The sequence below is a fragment of the Boeremia exigua genome (genome assembly GCF_020726555.1).
Source record: "Boeremia exigua strain MPI-SDFR-AT-0100 chromosome Unknown C7974scaffold_3, whole genome shotgun sequence".
In the NCBI taxonomy this organism is placed as follows: domain Eukaryota; kingdom Fungi; phylum Ascomycota; class Dothideomycetes; order Pleosporales; family Didymellaceae; genus Boeremia; species Boeremia exigua.
Genome location: NW_025763520.1, coordinates 966,488 through 983,401, shown reverse-complemented (window position 1 = coordinate 983,401; position 16,914 = coordinate 966,488). Strand labels below are relative to the sequence as shown.

The 16,914-nt window shown below is 53.3% G+C and overlaps 6 protein-coding genes across 6 annotated transcripts; 2 read left to right on the top strand and 4 right to left on the bottom strand.

Moving 5' to 3' along the window:
* Positions 1-434: 434 nt before the first annotated feature.
* Positions 435-2,887, bottom strand: C7974DRAFT_125718 (glycoside hydrolase superfamily). The gene is made up of 5 exons (XM_046135251.1): positions 1,908-2,887; positions 1,722-1,852; positions 1,547-1,675; positions 679-1,494; positions 435-613 (listed from the first exon to the last, which is right to left on the bottom strand). Exons 1-5 carry the CDS (start codon positions 2,440-2,442, stop codon positions 446-448), a joined length of 1,779 nt encoding a protein of 592 aa, XP_046000090.1. The 5' UTR covers positions 2,443-2,887; the 3' UTR covers positions 435-445.
* Positions 2,888-5,517, bottom strand: C7974DRAFT_125723 (WD40-repeat-containing domain protein). Its single transcript, XM_046135252.1, has 4 exons — positions 4,695-5,517; positions 4,550-4,647; positions 3,605-4,504; positions 2,888-3,541 (listed from the first exon to the last, which is right to left on the bottom strand). The coding sequence occupies exons 1-4, from the start codon at positions 5,345-5,347 to the stop codon at positions 3,333-3,335; spliced, it is 1,860 nt and encodes a 619-aa protein (XP_046000089.1). The 5' UTR covers positions 5,348-5,517; the 3' UTR covers positions 2,888-3,332.
* A 1,400-nt stretch (positions 5,518-6,917) lies between these two features.
* Positions 6,918-9,296, top strand: C7974DRAFT_304256 (uncharacterized protein; the record flags this gene model as incomplete). Its single annotated transcript, XM_046137972.1, is given in 2 exon segments — positions 6,918-7,022; positions 7,038-9,296. The coding sequence occupies 2 exon segments, from the start codon at positions 6,918-6,920 to the stop codon at positions 9,294-9,296; spliced, it is 2,364 nt and encodes a 787-aa protein (XP_046000088.1).
* A 1,530-nt stretch (positions 9,297-10,826) lies between these two features.
* Positions 10,827-11,777, top strand: C7974DRAFT_306372 (GPR1/FUN34/yaaH family-domain-containing protein; the record flags this gene model as incomplete). The annotated part of the gene is made up of 3 exons (XM_046138077.1): positions 10,827-11,073; positions 11,122-11,409; positions 11,443-11,777. The coding sequence occupies 3 exons, from the start codon at positions 10,827-10,829 to the stop codon at positions 11,775-11,777; spliced, it is 870 nt and encodes a 289-aa protein (XP_046000087.1).
* A 111-nt stretch (positions 11,778-11,888) lies between these two features.
* Positions 11,889-13,095, bottom strand: C7974DRAFT_330050 (uncharacterized protein). The gene is made up of 2 exons (XM_046139072.1): positions 12,852-13,095; positions 11,889-12,783 (listed from the first exon to the last, which is right to left on the bottom strand). The coding sequence occupies exons 1-2, from the start codon at positions 12,889-12,891 to the stop codon at positions 11,996-11,998; spliced, it is 828 nt and encodes a 275-aa protein (XP_046000086.1). The 5' UTR covers positions 12,892-13,095; the 3' UTR covers positions 11,889-11,995.
* Positions 13,096-13,268: 173 nt separating this feature from the next.
* C7974DRAFT_421686 (acetylcholinesterase precursor) lies at positions 13,269-15,808 on the bottom strand. The gene is made up of 2 exons (XM_046144299.1): positions 14,871-15,808; positions 13,269-14,821 (listed from the first exon to the last, which is right to left on the bottom strand). Exons 1-2 carry the CDS (start codon positions 15,420-15,422, stop codon positions 13,622-13,624), a joined length of 1,752 nt encoding a protein of 583 aa, XP_046000085.1. The 5' UTR covers positions 15,423-15,808; the 3' UTR covers positions 13,269-13,621.
* Positions 15,809-16,914: the final 1,106 nt, after the last annotated feature.

Genomic DNA, 16,914 nt, shown 5'->3' with positions numbered 1-16,914 from the left:
GAGCTTGCGGAGGGCGGAGCGGAATTCCAGCCTTATGGACCCCGGTGGCGCTAGGCTAGCGTGCCGTAACGTGGGTGGATGGGGTCTTACACATGTTCACATCAATCAGAGTGTCACATCTACGATTCGTTACATGTTTAAGTTTCTTTTATATAAGCGGCTACAATGCTTCTTTGCCACGTATTGAATGACGGAGTAATGGCAGCGTGCGATTATCAAACAATACTGTTGATCGATACTTGGCCGAGAGTATGCAGGAATACAGATTGGATGATGCTTGTGGTAGATCTTCACGTCGACAACGAGAAGGCGTCAGTATGTATGTACAACAAGGAGAGTTGTTGTACGTGCATTTATCAGCGTACACAACGCGCTCTCTACCTGCCGACGCGCGAGCAACCTGTTCTATCTACAGCCCCTTGAAAGTCTACCATCTCTGATCTGTCTATGCCAGCCGCATCGTCGCGTTCCCCGTGTGCTTATGGTCTTCAAACCAGTTCAGGAACTGGAACATACTCGCCTTGGGCGTCCGTTCCAAGCTCGTGTAGTTCACGTACTGCAGCCCGAAGCGGACTTCAGTGCCCAAAGACCACTCGAAATTATCAAAGATCGCCTGCGAAGTGTCAGATACTGTTGTCACACAGTACGTATCGGAGTGCGTTTAAAGCCAAGACTTACCCATCCCCAAGCGCCCGTGACATTCACCCCGTCGACGTGAATAGCCAGCAGGATGTTATCCAGATACTGCTGGAAGTAGTCCGCGCGCTTCAGATCCCACAGCGCCGAGTTCAGCGTCCCCCACTGCGCCTCAAACGGCTCTGCGAACCCGAACTCGCTGACCACGATGTCCGGCACGGCGGGGAACAGCTCCGTGGTGATGTGCTTGAGGAACCTGCGCACGCCCGCCGGCGCGCTGTAGAACCAGCCCATCATCGGGTCCGCAGCAGGGCCGATGGGGAATCCGTTCGGCGCGACCGATGTCGAGCCTGCGCAGTCTGGGAACCCGGGGTGCGAGCGGTTGGACACGCAGGCGTCGAGGCCGCCGTCGACTTCGTACGCCATGAACGACGAGTACGGGTCGATGGCGTAGAAGTCGCAGGAGCCCTTAATCATGTCTTTTTCCTCCTGGGTGAAGTTGGGGAGCAGGTCGCCGAGGGTGCTCTTCAGTGACGCTGGGTAGTCGCCGTCGGTCCATGGGCCGCCAAACCAGCCGATGCTGAAGTCGAAGTTGCGCTGGCGCGCCTCAATGTCGCCGGGGGAGGTGCTGTTGGCTTCGAAGTAGTTGCCGGAGTTCTTAAATGTGATGCGGTGGCGGCCCTGGAACTCCTCGTGGTACCATTTTGCGACCTTGGCGTGGGCGAGCAGCGTGTGGTGGCCGCACAGGAAGCGTGCTTCTAGGCCGCCGGTGATGTTGTTCGGGGCGGGATAGTACTTTCCTGCCGGGTAGCCAGCGTATTGCCAGTTGCAGTATTGCGGCTCGTTGATGGTGAACCACTGGAGTCGCTGTTAGCTTCTCGATATAAGTTGCCATTCAAACACCACCTACTTCGTCGACGTATTCGTCGTACCGCGTGATAACGAATTTGGCATATTCGAAGAAATGGTCTACGACGCGTCGATCGGTCCAGGCGCCATACTCAGCGAAGATGGCGAGAGGCGTGTCCCAGTGGAAGAGCTGCTACTGTTAACGCGTGCTATGAAAAGGCGGAGAGGAGCTATACGGTGACGGCGGGTGTAATGCCGTTGGCGTGCATTTCTGAGATCACATCGTCGTAATGCTGGACTGCTTCCTCATTCACTGGGCCGTGGCCGAAGGGAAAGAAGCGTGGCCACGAGAAGCTGGGACTGAACGCTATTGAAGTGAGCCATGATGCCTTTCAATACTTTCGGCCTCATTAAGTACTCACAAGGTACGCCGAGCGCCTTCAATCTCGCAAAGTCCTGCTTGTAGAGCCAGTACTGGCTAGCAACGACATCTCCAGTGGTGTTATCGCTGACAAAGTTTGGAACTCTGTGAGACAGCAGATCCCAGATACTTGGTCCTTTGCCCTCATCCTTCGCTGCACCCTCAATTTGGTATGACGACGAGCTGAATCCCCACTTGAACCCTGCGGGCAGCTTCAAATCCTTCGCTTCAGGGTAACTACTGCCTACAAGCGGGTGGAATATCTCTTCATCGGGTCGAGGAAATATCGTGGGCTCCGGAGTGGGCTCCACAGTGCTAGTGACCGGACCGGTAGCTACGGGGCCTACGAGATCCCACAGCGATGCAAGTGCATTGGGACCAAAGTCTGTGCGGGTGTACGCGGTTGGCTGTTCCGAGTTGTTATAGCTCGACGTAGTGTAACCGGATGGGAGAGCAAAGGTCGGAGTCGAGCTATTGCTGAGCTGTGCGTGTGCAACAGTAGCCAGCAGACCGAGCAAAGATAACGATTGAGCCATGTTGACTTCAATTGAGGGATGCCTGCGTCAAAACGGAAAAGGAAGGGACCTGCTAGTACTTATGGGCTGCAGAAGCTCTCTTAAAGCGTTCAATGGGACACGGGAAGCTGGTGTACAGGCATGTCGCTCATCATCTGCTAGCACAACACCACCCTTGGTGAGCACCTCTCGGCAGCATGGATCCCCGCATCTGCAATTCCAGATCCGGCCCGAAGGAATCGCAGTTGTGGGGCAAGTTGCTCACTTCTGGCCGTTGCTGTAAAGCTAAGGCGGGCCCAAGCCTCACCGCAGGCGGGTGAATACACAGTTCGTGTAAGAATGTTGAAAAATCGCGAGGACGTCATGGGCGGAGAGCTAGGCGGAGAAAGAACCCAGTCCTGCCCGTGTCAAAAAGAGTTTGGCGTACGGAACGCAGCGGCGTGATTGGTGGACGAGTGCCTTCTGGAAGGAGCAATGATGCGGGGAAGTCTCGGAAAATGCTTATGCGGACGCAAGTCCACAACGACGCGTGGGACCAGTAGGGTGATGCCGTCTATGCGATTGAGGCTGAGCGACCACTAGGTTTGGCCGTGATGAGCAGGACCGACATCCGACCGCGAGGACAACCAGCGTAGTAAGTCTAATCTCCGCGTCGGGAACGTGTTGATTGTAAAGAAACCTTGTGGAGAGTTAGTGATGCCCAATTCTTTGCCGCGTCTCACGCTAAGTGTATTGATATAACATGCATGCAGACATAGTCCATTCCAAGATGCAACAAGTATAAGAGTTTCAGACCCATCCTATCCGCCATGATCCGACGACCTATGACCTCAACACCAGAAAGCCTTTCACCATGCGCCAACAATGCAATCTTAAACCAAACAGACATACTCAAATTGCGAACAGTTCCGCTACCGCCCGTAGCCGTTGGGAGTGTTACGATTGGCCTCCATCAGAGCAGCTCGGCTCGGTTTCCAGATCTTGACTTTGTGGTCGTCGCCTGCTGATGCAAATGTGCTGTGGTCCTTGGGGTGCCATGCAATGCTATTGACGCAGCCAGAGTGCGCATCAAGGGCCTCGACGAGGAGCCCGTTGGACCGCCAGATGTATATTCGTGAATCTGAAGTAGCGAGTCAGTAAGGGGCCATTTACGAGCATCGCTATAAGTGTTGTGTAGAAATACCTTCGCTTCCGCTGACTATGAAGTTTTCGTCTGCCCCTCCAAATGCAGAACGGATGATGAACTGCTTCTGCTGGTGCCCTTCGAACTTGTGTATCAGATCGGCACTGTCAATCTCCATGAGCTCGATCGTGTCGGGATTCATGCTGACGAGCATATGCCTTGAATCTTGGCTGATTGTGATGCTAGTGAGTTTGGATTCAGGATTCCACTCGCATAATTTCTTGTAAGTGATGAAGTCGTAGACGATGATTGAGTGCTCCGAGACGACAACAAGGCGTTCGCCATTTGGCGATATCGCAAGATCGTTCGCACGTAGTTTCGTGCCGTCCCCACAGAAGTTGTGTATTTGAAGCCCTGTCATATCCCAGATTCCGCAGCCTAGCTTGTCGTCCTGCGATCCAATCACGACGTATCTGCCGTCGGGTGACCATGCCGCTGTTGTACACGGGTATGTGAAATCGCTAATGCACAGTATGCAAGCGCCGCTGTTAGCGTCCCACACCCTTGCGGAGTTCTCTGGCTGCGAACAACATGTGACAATCATGGAATCGTCGGGACTCCATGCCACGTGCGTTACTCCCGAGTCCTGGTGGTCTTCGAGATGGTGTAGGATCCTGTATGTTGAGGTCTCGTAGATGAAGATCGACGTGTCTTTACTTGTCGACGCCAACTTTGTACCATCGTTCGAGTACTTTAAGTACCAAACTTCATCTGTGTGGTCTTTGAGGTCCAAGACTGCCTTTGTTGGGAAGTCATCTCGTTCGCAATTGTGGTCGAGGTACAGCGAGGGCGACTCCGTGGTATTGTGGTAGAGGCAGCTGTTTATCCAGCTATCCTTCACCTCATCTAACAGAGCGGCCAACCGATGCTCTGGGATCATGACGCTCGGAGATATTGATTCTGTACAGGTAAGTAGGTTTCTTCAGCACAGTCATGATGTCATACTGGACAAATCAGAAAGCAGATGCGTCCGCGACTCGCCCTGGGCACCTTCCCATTGCGACTGATGCCGCAAGTCCTCCGCAGAAGGGCACATCATAAGACTGTATGTTGTCAATATCGCGTCTGTCTTCGCATAGTGAATGCTTACCTGGAAAGGAAATGCAGTCGACCAACGTCCTGGTGTAACGGCGTGAGCTCTTGCCTCAATACTGCGAGTGCACTGCCAAGGTCCCGCCGTTCAAGGAGCTCTAAATACTTCTGTTGCTTCATCCAGAAAAGCATTTCGTCTCTGTTGGCGCCCTCGGCCAGTGTCAGCCCCCCAGAACGGTGTGAATTTGCTCTTGATCGTGTCTTGCCCCAAGATTTCCCATACGAGTCGTCCAGACCGACACCCCCTCCATTGTCGTGCGTCACAGTACCAAACAGAAGCTCTTCTGCCACTTCCCAGTCGCCATTAAGTACGGAGCGACGAAACGAAGCCACGGTGGGTCCCTCAAGCTGACGCCCACTCTCTTTGCATAGCGCGTCTGCAGCTTCGTGGTAACCCAGATCCGTCAGACTCTGTATCATTATCCGTGTGACCTCGTCTCTGTCGTGGCCAAAGTAGGTTGTAGGCACTGGTTTGCTGATCGCCGTCGAGCTCCCATTCGCGTACGAGCCATTGCTCTCCCCACGCGTATGCGAGTCCCCATTTGCGGTTTTGCCTAGGGGCGACCGTGGCCCTGACGAGCGCGAGGAGCCGTTCGTGAAACCTAGGGAAGGTGACCGCGGTTGTCTCGACGTATCGTTATCGAGGCGCATTGTCCCGTCTTGTTCGCGCCTGCGCTTTGATCTATGACGGGATGGCCCTGCTGAATCGTCCTGCTGTTCGGCAGCCTCAAGCTCGCCGTCGCTCTCAGATGCGCTGTGTCTGCGCTTCGCTCGCGCAGGTTGTTCGGGAGAGCGCTGGCGTGCGGTCGTGGCGGTGGCTGGCTGCTCGGGGGCGCTCGCGGCGGGTTCGGGGGTAGGAATATGGGCAGAGGTAACGGGGGAAGAAGAAGCTGGGGGGTTCGGCGTGGCTGGGCGGTCGGAGGCGATTAGGGGATTAGGATACGGGGTGGTTGCGTCTGCCAGGACGAACGCGGAGGCAGGTTACCCGCTGATGACGCGAGGGCTGCTGGCAGCGGTTTGTGGCCGGCAATACGTGCAACGTGCTGCTCAGACAGCTGGCATGCGTGTTCTCCAGGGGTGCAAAGGCGGCGTACTGCGGCCGCGGGGCGTAGAGGGTTCGCGGGGCTGCAGCAGGAGCTCGGTCGCGGAGAAGCGTGGGGACGTCACGAGCTAGGGTAGGAGGTAGCGGTACCGTCGGTCGGCGTTTGGTCGTGTCCCGGGTGTTTGGCTGCCCCAAAGCAATATCTGGGCAAACACAAGCTTGTCTGAAGCTGTCACCGTGCCCTGCGTTCGACGTGGGCCGTGGCAGCGTAGCTCGCGGTTCTCGGGTGGAGCTGGCTGGTTACAGCGATGATGCTAGCATTAAGCTGTCCAACTTGGCAGGCACGAGCTGCGAGCGGCCTGCCAGCATGCGAGCAGAAGGAAAGACGGCAGAGAGAGGGGCGAGCAGCGGTTGAGAGTGTTCAAGAGATCATGCAGCATCAACGTCTTAGAGCATTGCACAAGAGTACAGGCTCCCGCATTCGCTCGCGCGGGTGGAGCCGCCAGTTCCTAATCGCTGCTTATCACGGGACAGCCGTCCATCAACGCCCCCGCCATGCCTCGTAGTCTCGCCACAAGCTGGTCACCTGCCTGCGCCTATGTACATCTCGTCCTTCTCAGTTCTCTCTGCTTACACTTTCGCTGCAGCCAGCGGACGGACCGCGGTGAGATACACACGTCATGTGAAACATCAAGCGCGCTGTCATGCGGAAACAACAACCATTACCGCAGGCAGTGCTCACGACTAGCAGTCTAGTCAAGCGGCCAGGCAGCACTCGAACAACCAATCAGCACAGTCTGGGCTATGCTTTTGAATAGCGATGCCACATCTGTGAAGGCCTACAACTATTGTCGTCGGGTGGGAGAGCATGCCCTTTGAGTAGCCAGCTTGGCTAGCGCCAAATAAGCGACCCCGGCCAAGCAAACCTCAACGCCTGCACGTGCTCGGTGGATTGGCTTCCCAGGCTGGCAAACTGGCACTTATCTGAACTGTAAATCTGAACTGTATTGAAGGCTCAAAGCCGCCGATGTTGGTATTGTGTACGGAACAACTGCGCCAACATGCCTGGGTTACCAAAGAACCTGTTGAGTACTTACCAAAAGTACAAGAATCACACGTGAGTGCAAGGAGCAGTCATCTGCAGTACGCTCAGAGTGCAAGAGGTTGAGCGACAGTACGATGCAAGTCCTAATAAATAACAGAGACGCCATTGCACAATGGCTTGCGACTACTGCTAAAAGTAGAGGTTACCTCTCTTCTAAAGCTAAAGGCTCTGGTAAGACCGTAAAGATACCATAGGGCCGCCCGACGTACACGATCCCAACGAAAGAGTGGACGCCGATGGCTGAATTCATCGCCGCCTTGGTTGATCCCCCTGTCAGGGTTCCTCATAAACTTGCGATGCTGCTTGACGTAACTATTCAGCTCCGGCAATCATATTCCGAGGACATCACCGATATCCTGGCAGAAAATGCAGACAAGGACTCCAACGACAGGCATGCCTTTTTTCTTGCGACACTGAAAACTGTGCGCCGTATCTTGAGCTCGCAAATGCCTGCTGCAGTACCTGGTCGCACCAAGGAGCCGAAGAACATCATCGAGATTCTCAACATGTTCGAGCATTTGGAACTAGAAGAGCCTTCTGAAACCTTTAGAAACGCCCCTGACGTTGTGCCCGTGAATGAGCCAATCTACAAAGCTGAACGGCCGAACGAATCGGAGGAAGACTTCTTCGCGCTGCATCTATTGCTTCTCGATCTCGCCAAATTACGGACTGAAGTTTCTCACGCATGGGCAGGGTACAAGCAGGGCGCTCATGATCTCATAGCCGCCTCTATCACGACCAATACTGCCGTCGACCTGGCTCGCTCGATGGTTGATGAATCTAAAACCACTTTCAGCAAACATGGTGGCGTATTGAGAATGCTGCAGATCTATTACGCTTCTCAGTGTATTGCTGCCGGTACGACAGAGGCACACAAGCAGAGACCCGGAGATCCCATGAATTTTGCCATGTACAAAGTCGCTGATTCCCTTATGTGGCCGGCATTTTTACTTCTAGACGCATTTACCAGGATGCACAAAGTCAACGCGCACCCAGAGATGAAGGCAGGGTATTATGGCACTTACAACCCTCTCTCCAACCGCGACAGGAAAAACGACAGAGACAAATTTAACGAAGATCAAATCCTGCTACTCGAGATGTTACCTGAATTCTATTTCCACTGCGATTTTGTAACGAAGCGCGCACCACCTCCAGTTGAAGATGAGTTCACTCGCGAATTGCGAACAATGTTCAAAACAAAGCAAGTCACTCTCCCACTTGTGTTCGCAGCTACTTTGTTTCTCGACATTCATCACATACTACGCGGAGAAGTAGACAATGGCTTCAAGAGACTCACAGCCGCGACCCACTTCGTCACTGGCGACATTGAGGAGGAGCTTAAATTTCACAAGGATATCAGCATGGATACGTGGCCAAAGCAGAATGACGATTTCATGCAGCAGTTTGTCGACACCATCGAGTTCTGGGTGCACAAAGACCAAGAACGCGAAATAGCTCCAAAACTGAACCGCATCAATACTCCGCCGCCTTTCCACCTATTTCGACAGCACCCATGGTCGTGCGGCCTTTGGAAATATTGGGCGCAGATGCAATTCCACGAGCTCAGCATTGTTTTCGTCAATGCCTGGGGATCTGTCATGTCCTGTGCACATCTCTACAATGCTGTCCAAGGAGGCAGTGTCCGAGAAATGATGTGGAAAGACCTAGACATCGTGGTCGGCATGCAGGAGCCGAAGACCATCTTCACGGGTGACGCACCAAAATCGTCTGATGATTGCTTAAGGCGTTTCGCTCTCGCTATGGGTGCTTCCGCTGCTAGCCTAGCCAAATCAACACGCACCAAGAGAGGCCTGACCTTGTCTAAGCGTGGCCCGAAGGGATTCAAACAGCTGGGTGCAACTTTGCAAACATTCCGCAGCCGCATCTGTGATGTAAATGGGCCAAAAGATATCCGAGCTGAGGACGTGCAAAAGATTCTTGAGAGCAGTAATTGGGATTATGAGCTCGATGACAACGATCGCGCGCAAACAGTGTACAAGGATATAGGCGAAGCTTCCCGGAAGGCGCCTGCGAAACAGCTTTCTGTCGCCAAATGTGTTGGCCTTATTCGCGACCTGCTCAACGCCGAGATGGTTGAGATTGCGTACGACTATCTCAGGCTGCACCGACAGTGCTGGCGTCTGCTGCGTGCTGTGAAGGATGCTTGCCGAGACGACTTTATTCGCATTTTCGGGCCTGACTACATGCAGAAGGAGAGTCAACTGCCTTTTGTGGTGGGCTACGTCTTGTTGACGGCCAGCAACAGCCAGCAGCTTGGCGAGCTACTGATCGCAAAGCAACCTGGCATCGAGATCACCAGTAAAGTACTGAACGATGCCAAGGAGGTCGTCAAAGCTATGGTTGAATCGGGAGCTGGTGGTCTGATTGTAGACCACATTCTTCCTCAAGGACTCGATATGCATATCGACTTCGAAGTGGAAACCGAGTTGTGAGGAGAGTCCGACCTGTACAGCTAGCGAGTCGCACATCAACTGTAGACGAAATCAAGACCCGGAAGTAGACATTGTACATTTGTTCCTCACGCCGCAACCATTCCACAGTTCGTACGATACGAGGTCTTCCGTTCAAACATGTCTTTGGTCAGAGCTAACTTCCGCGGAACGCAGACAGAAAGACGCCCCACCGATTGCGAAGTGGAAACAATAGCGTCTTTCAGCCTTTCTTACTTTTGAGTCGTTTTCGCAATGCTCCAAGATTGACGCGCCCACGGCCATCGCTGGATCTCTCGTCACCTCACAGCACCTGCCTCAAACAGCAAGGAGGTGACGTCATTGTGGATAAAGATCATCACGACCTCACTGCTGTGGTAGCGTGGTATGTCTTTCCTGGCAACACTGACTCGATATTCCCGCAGCATTGAACTTACCAAAAAAGTATCGGAAACTTGCCAAACTTGACCGGTCGATGAAGTGCTGATATTGTTTCTTGTTTCTATCAGCAAATGGCCCACAAGGTGACAATCCTTTTCCGTTCAGGCATGTACAATGAGGGGCAGCGATACTTTATTACATCGCAAACTGCATCAATCTTGCAATTCCCTCAATGACATCAGGGGCTACAGGCGCCTCTTCCGCACTGCGGAATCCGTGGTGACGCTTTGTACGAAACTAGTCTCGCGTGGCAGCTTCCGGAGGGGAGACAGGGATGACAACCTAAACTAAGAACTTGCGTGTCGACCAGCAACAACACGGCTGTCTCAGACATCGAAAACGAGCGCAGCCTTGTTCGAAAGTGAAAAGGTGGCTTATGGCAAGCAAACGTGGACCGAGAAGATACTGTAAACAGAGGAAAGAGAGGGAAGCAGCCGACGTCAAATCTAAAAGACCATCTCACCTTAAGCTTCGAGGCTGGGGTTAGTGCCGCACTCAATCTGCACCCCGCGTTGATTCCCCAGATTTATGGATACGCGTTGATGTTTTCGTCTGGTACAGGTCTGGACCAGGATCTGGATCCGACATCGTGTGATTGGTCGGGACGATTACCATGACAGTTCCCCATCTGTGCTGTCGGGAGGTTTGCGGGAACATAAGTGGCCGACCGCATGTAGCCTACTTCTGAGACTTCGGCTATTGGGTTGAGGCTGAGGTTGGTAAGTGCAAGTCAAGCCTCGAGTCCAGATTCATGCAAGCTGGTGAGCAAACTGTCCAATAGCTGCGGGATTGGCGCTACAGATGCCACGCACTGCCCAGATCGACGGATGAGATCCTGTCTCAAATCCCATGGGCTTCCGGACGGCAGCTGGACGACTGGAAGCTGGCGCTATGTTGGCGTCAATGGTTTGAGGAGTAGACATGGCTAGATGTACGATCCGGGTTCATGGTTTGTATATGTAACCCACGCTGCCCCCTTTCCCATCCTTCATCGTCAAGTCATCAAATCATCAAGCTCAGACTTCATCTTTTCATCATTACATTCTTCCCTTTTGATCTTAGACAGCCCTTGCCTCGATAGGAGCTTTCATCATGGCCTCTCGCGATCACCATCAAGATCAGCACACATTGTCTTCCGTCAACACACACTTCGAGTCAGAAGAAAAGTTACGCTATGAACTCGCCAGAACTGTAACACTCACGCCGGAGCTTTACGAGAGGCTTTTCATCTCTCCAAAGACAAATGTGTCCGGCGACTTCCGGACACGATTTGGAAACCCTACACCCATCGGTGTCCTGGGCTTCTCTGTTGGTGTCATTCCCCTAGCCATCTCATTCAGTAAGCCCTAGCGAGCCACTGTCCATTATATATACTAACCTCCATCAGTGGGATGGCAAGGCTCCGGTGGATCCTCAGTCGCAACCACAACCGTCAACATCTGGTTCGGCGGCGTCCTACTATTTATCGCTGGCTTCGGTGAATTCCTCTTAGGCAACACATTTCCCATGATGGTCTTCTTCGCTTACGGCGCCCACTTCCTCACCTATGCCACCACCTTCATCCCCTGGTACAACGCTGTCGGCTACTTCAACCCCGACGGCTCTGGTATTGGCAGCCCTGGCCCTGGTAATCAGACTGCCATGTTCGCAGCAAGCTATGGTATGTCGCACCGACGTACTTTATCCCCTTGATACTGACTTTTGACAGCCTTCTATCCAATGGTCATGTGCATCCTCTCCTTCATCTTCCTGGTTGGCAGTCTGCGCACAAATCTCGTCTTCGTCATCATCTTCATCTTCGCGACCATCGGGTTCGGACTCGGCGCTGGGGCTTTCTTTCATCTCGCGCGAGGCAACATTGCCACGGGGACGAAACTCGCGACGGGATTGGGGGCGTGTTTCTTCGCTACGGGTGTGCTAGGGTTTTACTTCTTACTCGCGCTGGTCGTGGCGATTATGGAGCTGCCGATTCCCGATATTCCGGTTGGTGATATGAGTACCGTTATCAAGGCGAAGTCGAGGGCTGTTGCTAAGGAGGATTAGGATGAGAATGAACAAGGGGGATTTGAGGGGTATGAAGGCTCAGCTACGGTCGGGAGCGAGACATGCTGTTAGTAACATGGATGAGGGGATGTGCATCTGCATCTTGGGCTTCAGGCTCGTAGCGTTGTGTGTAAAGCATGAAAGTTACTGAAAGTAAATTCAAACAATTCAAACAACAATAACCCACAAGCCATCCGCACATCCAAATCAACTAACACTCACCACGGATATCCCCCGGTATTGTGAATAAACCTCCCCACCTCCCCATCCCTCTTTCCCAAAATAACATCCATCAAACTCTTCACCGAATCCTCCGCACTCCTCGCCCCATTCGCCTCCGTATTCATCTCACTTAGATTACTAACCGTGAACCCCGGATCATACGCAAAAACCTTGACCCTCTTCTTCCCCTCGCCGTCCTCCCCCATCCCTCCCTCGCCCCACGCACCACCAACCTCGCCCTCGCCCCGCGCATCCGGCCCAAACCCCAACCCAAACTCCACCCACAAACACGTCGTCAGCATATTCATCGCCACCTTACTCGCCCGATACGCCTCCGCCTGGATCTTGTACATCGGGCTCTCGGCCGCGAGCCGCCGCCCGATGCTGCCCGCGCCCGAACTCACATTCACGATGCGCGGATTCGCGCTCTGCTGCAGCAGCCCGATGAGCGACTGGCTGAGCAGATACGGACCCGTTGCGTTCGTGTCGAAGGCGTCGCGGAACTGGGTGCGCGTGGGGTTGGAGGTGAAGGGCGCGATGGCGGCGTTGTTGACGAGTACGTCGAGGCGCGCGTGGGTTTTGGTGATGTGCGCGGTGGCGGCGGCGATGTCGGTGTCCGAGGTCGTGTCGAGGGGCAGGAATTCGATGGTGCCGGGGAGCGAGAGGGATTGCAGGGTTTGCAGGGCGGTGGTGCCGCGGGTGGGGGAGCGGGCGGTCAGGAGGATGTGGTAGGTGCCCAGCGAGAGGAGTTGGCGCGCGAGTTCATAGCCGATGCCGCTGTTTGCTGGGGTGGGTTAGGGTTGGGGTTCTGTGGGGTTTTGGGTGGGTAAAGTATTGGGGTGGGAGACGGACCGCCGGTTATGAGAACGATTTCTTTGGCGAGAGATGCCATGGTGGTGATAGAGTTAGGGGTTTGTGTTGCGAAATGTTTCTATGCTGGTAGACACTCTGTATGGTCCGGGTGTACTTATACGGTTTCTGGTCTCACGTCGCCTCAGACGTCGAGCCATAGCCGGCAAACCTAAACTCCGCATTCAGCTGGTAAAGTGCACTTTTGTCGGCATGACTTTCTGCCGTTCATGGTCTACTATGTTACTTTCTAGAGATGCTGCAGCTGAGATCCGGAGCCATGGTTGATATACGTAAACCCCGCGTTTAGCTGCAAAAGTGCACTTTTGCCAGCGTGGCTTTCTACTCACCGCTGGATAGCAGGATGTCAAGTATAATATCATAGTACACTTTCTACTTGCATTTAGATGCAACGTTTTACTTTGCGTTAAGCAACAACCAAGTCTCTGTCGAGTACTTTGCTGAACACCGTTGAGTGATGGAAGGTTGTTGTTGCACACGCAGATGCGCCATGATCCTTCGGGCTACAGAATTGCACTATTAGGTGCGTAATGTCGTCATCAACAGCAACCTCCGTTGTCTGACCCTTTGTTTGTGGAAATACATACAATTAGATGCACGATCCAGATGTGGTGTGATGGCATACTGAAATTGAGTATGCATCTGCACGCAAGGTAAAGAGTCGCGCCAACAACAGATCGTTCGAGGATGCTTGAGAGCAAATCTTTCAATAAAGCCATTGCAGCTATAGTGTCAGTCTATCGAATTACATACTACTTTTCAAGCCTGGATTGCCTCTCCGGAGCTCTCCACCACTCGCACTGTTTCCTCCTGATGGCATCACCTTCAACCCTGGTATTGCCAAAAGGCTCAAACCGCAGCTGCAGCCCAGGCTTTCCCTCGGCATTCTCATCAACATACTTGGGCCACTTGGGCAGACCTGTCCTGTTGCCGGCGCTTGGATCGCCGTGAACGACGAAGTCGGAGAAGTACGTGTTCAGCTGCTTGCCAACCTCAGGGTACTGGACGCCGCCAGTGCCCTTGCCCTCGGCCCAGGTGTACTTTGTGTCAGCGGTGTGCGGGATGCCGCGCCAGTCGGGGAAGGTGTTGTTGACGGCCCATAGCATCTTGTAGACGGGGACACCGGCGTCTGACATTCGGACTGCGGTTTCTTGCCCGGCACAGGCGTACATGTAGTCTGTGAGGGCAGCGGAAATGCGATCGTACTGAGTGGAGTTGGGGCTGTGGGCATAAGGAGAGCGGTCGCCATTGGTATCGTTGGTGGGGTCAGGGTACAGTGCGTCGAGATCGGAAACGTCCTGAGGTAAGAGGGACGGAATCAAATTTTTGAAGAAGTCGAGGAAGTCTGTGTTGGTGGAGATGTTGCCAGGGCTGTAGTATTTGGCTTCATCGCGTACGTTGGTCGTGATAGTAGGGATGTGGAAGAATTGCTCGTTGATACCAGCTGCTGAGCCGGCTTCCTCGAGAAGAGGACCGCCCTTTGTGGGCTGGAAAGGCCACGTGATGGGGTACTCGGACTCCGAGAATAACAGATTGCTGGCCTCTTGGATCAATGTGATGTTTGCTGCGCGCAGACATCCGATCACTTCGTCGTCTGTGCCATTTGCAACTCCGCCGCATCCTGTGAGGTCGAGATACCGCGAGAATTGTCTCTGGTACAAGGGGTAGGATGCGTTGGGGAATGCACGGGCAGTGACACTTCCAGATTGCAGGATAGCCTGGGAAAAGAGAGGAGAGGCCCCCTCTGTCTTGTTGTAGTTGTGGAACAAATGAATCCCGACAGAGTGCGCACCTGCTGAGCGGCCGCCAATCGTAACACGCTCAGGGTCACCGCCGAAGGCTGAGATGTGGTTTTGCACGAATTCAAACGCCAATTGTTGGTCGAGAAGTCCAAGATTGAGAAGGCCCAGGCGATCAAAAACAGGAGATGGCAAGAATCCAAGAGAGTTGACCTATGTCTTCTTAGTGCGTGAACGAGCGTGGAGTGTATCGAGAACATACCCTATAATTGAAGTTTACAACGATCAATGGCTCTTCTGAGTTGGCCACAAAGGCTGGTCCATCAAAGCTCCTCGCAGACCCAGACACGAATCCACCTCCGTGTATCCAGATGAATACCGGCAGCTTAGCATCTGAAGAGACGTTCTGAGGACGAAAGACATTCAGATTCAGACAAGCCTCATCCTGAGGGTAGGGAACCATCGAGGCATCCTGGATACAGGCCAGGCCGTACGCTGTAGCGTTCTTCGTTCCAGAGAATGGCGCAGGCGGCCCAACAGGTGCAAATCGCAGGTCGTCGACTGGTTGAGTTGCGAAGTCGATATTGAACCAGGCGTCAACCGCCGCTGGCAAAGCGCGTTTCGTCAGGTATTCGCTAACGGTAGTACCAGCAAAACTGCCGTACCCGGGTAGCGTGACGGTAGATGCACTCCCAGCACCAGTGAGGACCGCAAAGGTCGCAAGGTAGCGCTGAGCAACACCAGTAAGGCCCATGATGTCGGAATACAGGGTCGAAGTCCGTAACAGACTTTGGAGATTGTGAAGAACAAGCATGCCTGACGTGAGTTATATACAAGGACTATGAGGTCTTGGTACGGTCACGATCGGAGGCTCGCCACTCTCAGGTACACCGGTTATCGCTCCCCACTCTCGTCATTGCGGAGCAAAACATCGCTACACCGGGGTCAGAATCCGTCGGAAGCAGATTCGGAAGCTACGTGAGGCCGATGCGGAGATAAAGATGCATCTTGAGTCGTGATGCTAGCAAGGTTCCACGGAAAAAGATAGCCATTAATGTCGATCTATGTGTGCGCAGACGCAGGAACACAAGCAGCTGTTGCTGATCACTGGTTGTCAGCGAGATCGCTTGTGACCTATCCTTGTCAAGAATTTCGACTTCCGATGTACTCCCGTATCGGAGTTGATGTGAACAAACTCAGAGAGGTTGGTAAAGATGGCGTTCGCTGGGAGTGCGAGGCCGTGTGGGGCGCGGCTCGGCGCGGCGGCTCTCTCGGCCTTACAGAGGCCCGTATCTGTCTTTGCCATCCCCACACTCTTACACCTGCTCCGGCCTTAGACACCTTCAACTTTGTTTGTCTCCAGACTAGACCGACCTAAAGAGCGGTCGAAAACCTTGGGGTCAGCCATCCGTACGATACTGTCTCCTCAAATTCACCGGCCTTGGAATGACTCAAAGCAATGACACACTCGCCTTCGTGCCCGGCACTGACACGTAGTATTTATAAAGACGTTTTGATTATGTCTCTCCATGACATTGGACGGGGTCCAACTGTAGCTGAAAGGTGTGGAATGAGTTACGTCGTGCACCATACCTCCATGCTGACTATGTACGTAGGTATCATCAACTCTTGACGTTTCCCTTTGCGATTGAAAGCCACTCATAATCAGCTATCGAAGACGCAAAATCAAGGGCAAGCGATCTCCCAATTCAATAATCAGCCAAAACCGCACATGGAGAGACAAAAAGTCCTAGAACCGCAATCAAAATCTCGGCCAAACATAAAAGCGAGCCATGACAACGAGCTCTACCAAACGCCGCCGTTCTAGCATACGCATGCAGGGATTTTGACGTACGAGGGGCCGCTAGCAGATAATTCGTTCGTGGGAGTTGAATGATCCTGCGATACGGTGGCTGTCGACGCAGACTTAGCCATCAACAAGAGTGCTGTAAATTGATAGCTTCTGTGAAGTAGAGTGCCCAGGACACCAATTCTTCTTCCCGGTTCTGGCACGCGGATCTGACTCTGAAGCCACTTCTTTCACCCCACAAGACTCCTTCTACTCCACAAGCAGACAACCGCAACACGGCCAAGTTAGAAAGACCGGATTCACATGGACTTGCAATATCCACCCATTCATTACATCTGTGTGTTTCCGTACAAGTGGACTCATTACCTAGAGCCAGTGCAACATTATTCAAATATCTGGAAAAATTGACAACTGCCTTTTCACGCACATCAGATCTTTAGGCTGAAGAATTCTCCCTGCCCGGCTGCTGCTGTCTCGTTCAATTTACAAGCGGCGA

Bases quoted from the DNA above. Each gene is read 5' to 3' on its own strand.
- C7974DRAFT_125718 (XM_046135251.1), bottom strand. From the start codon at position 2,442: ATGGCTCAATCGTTATCTTTGCTCGGTCTGCTGGCTACTGTTGCACAC. The intron at 1,676-1,721 runs GTATAGCTCCTC...TAACAGTAGCAG, and splicing joins GCATTACACCCGCCGTCACC to CTCTTCCACTGGGACACGCC. The intron at 1,495-1,546 runs GTAGGTGGTGTT...CAGCGACTCCAG, and splicing joins ACGACGAATACGTCGACGAA to TGGTTCACCATCAACGAGCC.
- C7974DRAFT_125723 (XM_046135252.1), bottom strand. From the start codon at position 5,347: ATGCGCCTCGATAACGATACGTCGAGACAACCGCGGTCACCTTCCCTA. The intron at 4,505-4,549 runs GTATGACATCAT...TTACCTGTACAG, and splicing joins TCTGCTTTCTGATTTGTCCA to AATCAATATCTCCGAGCGTC. The intron at 3,542-3,604 runs GTATTTCTACAC...TCGCTACTTCAG, and splicing joins CATAGTCAGCGGAAGCGAAG to ATTCACGAATATACATCTGG.
- C7974DRAFT_330050 (XM_046139072.1), bottom strand. From the start codon at position 12,891: ATGGCATCTCTCGCCAAAGAAATCGTTCTCATAACCGGCG. The intron at 12,784-12,851 runs GTCCGTCTCCCA...AACCCACCCCAG, and splicing joins AATCGTTCTCATAACCGGCG to CAAACAGCGGCATCGGCTAT.
- C7974DRAFT_421686 (XM_046144299.1), bottom strand. From the start codon at position 15,422: ATGCTTGTTCTTCACAATCTCCAAAGTCTGTTACGGACTTCGACCCTG. The intron at 14,822-14,870 runs GTATGTTCTCGA...AAGAAGACATAG, and splicing joins TTGTAAACTTCAATTATAGG to GTCAACTCTCTTGGATTCTT.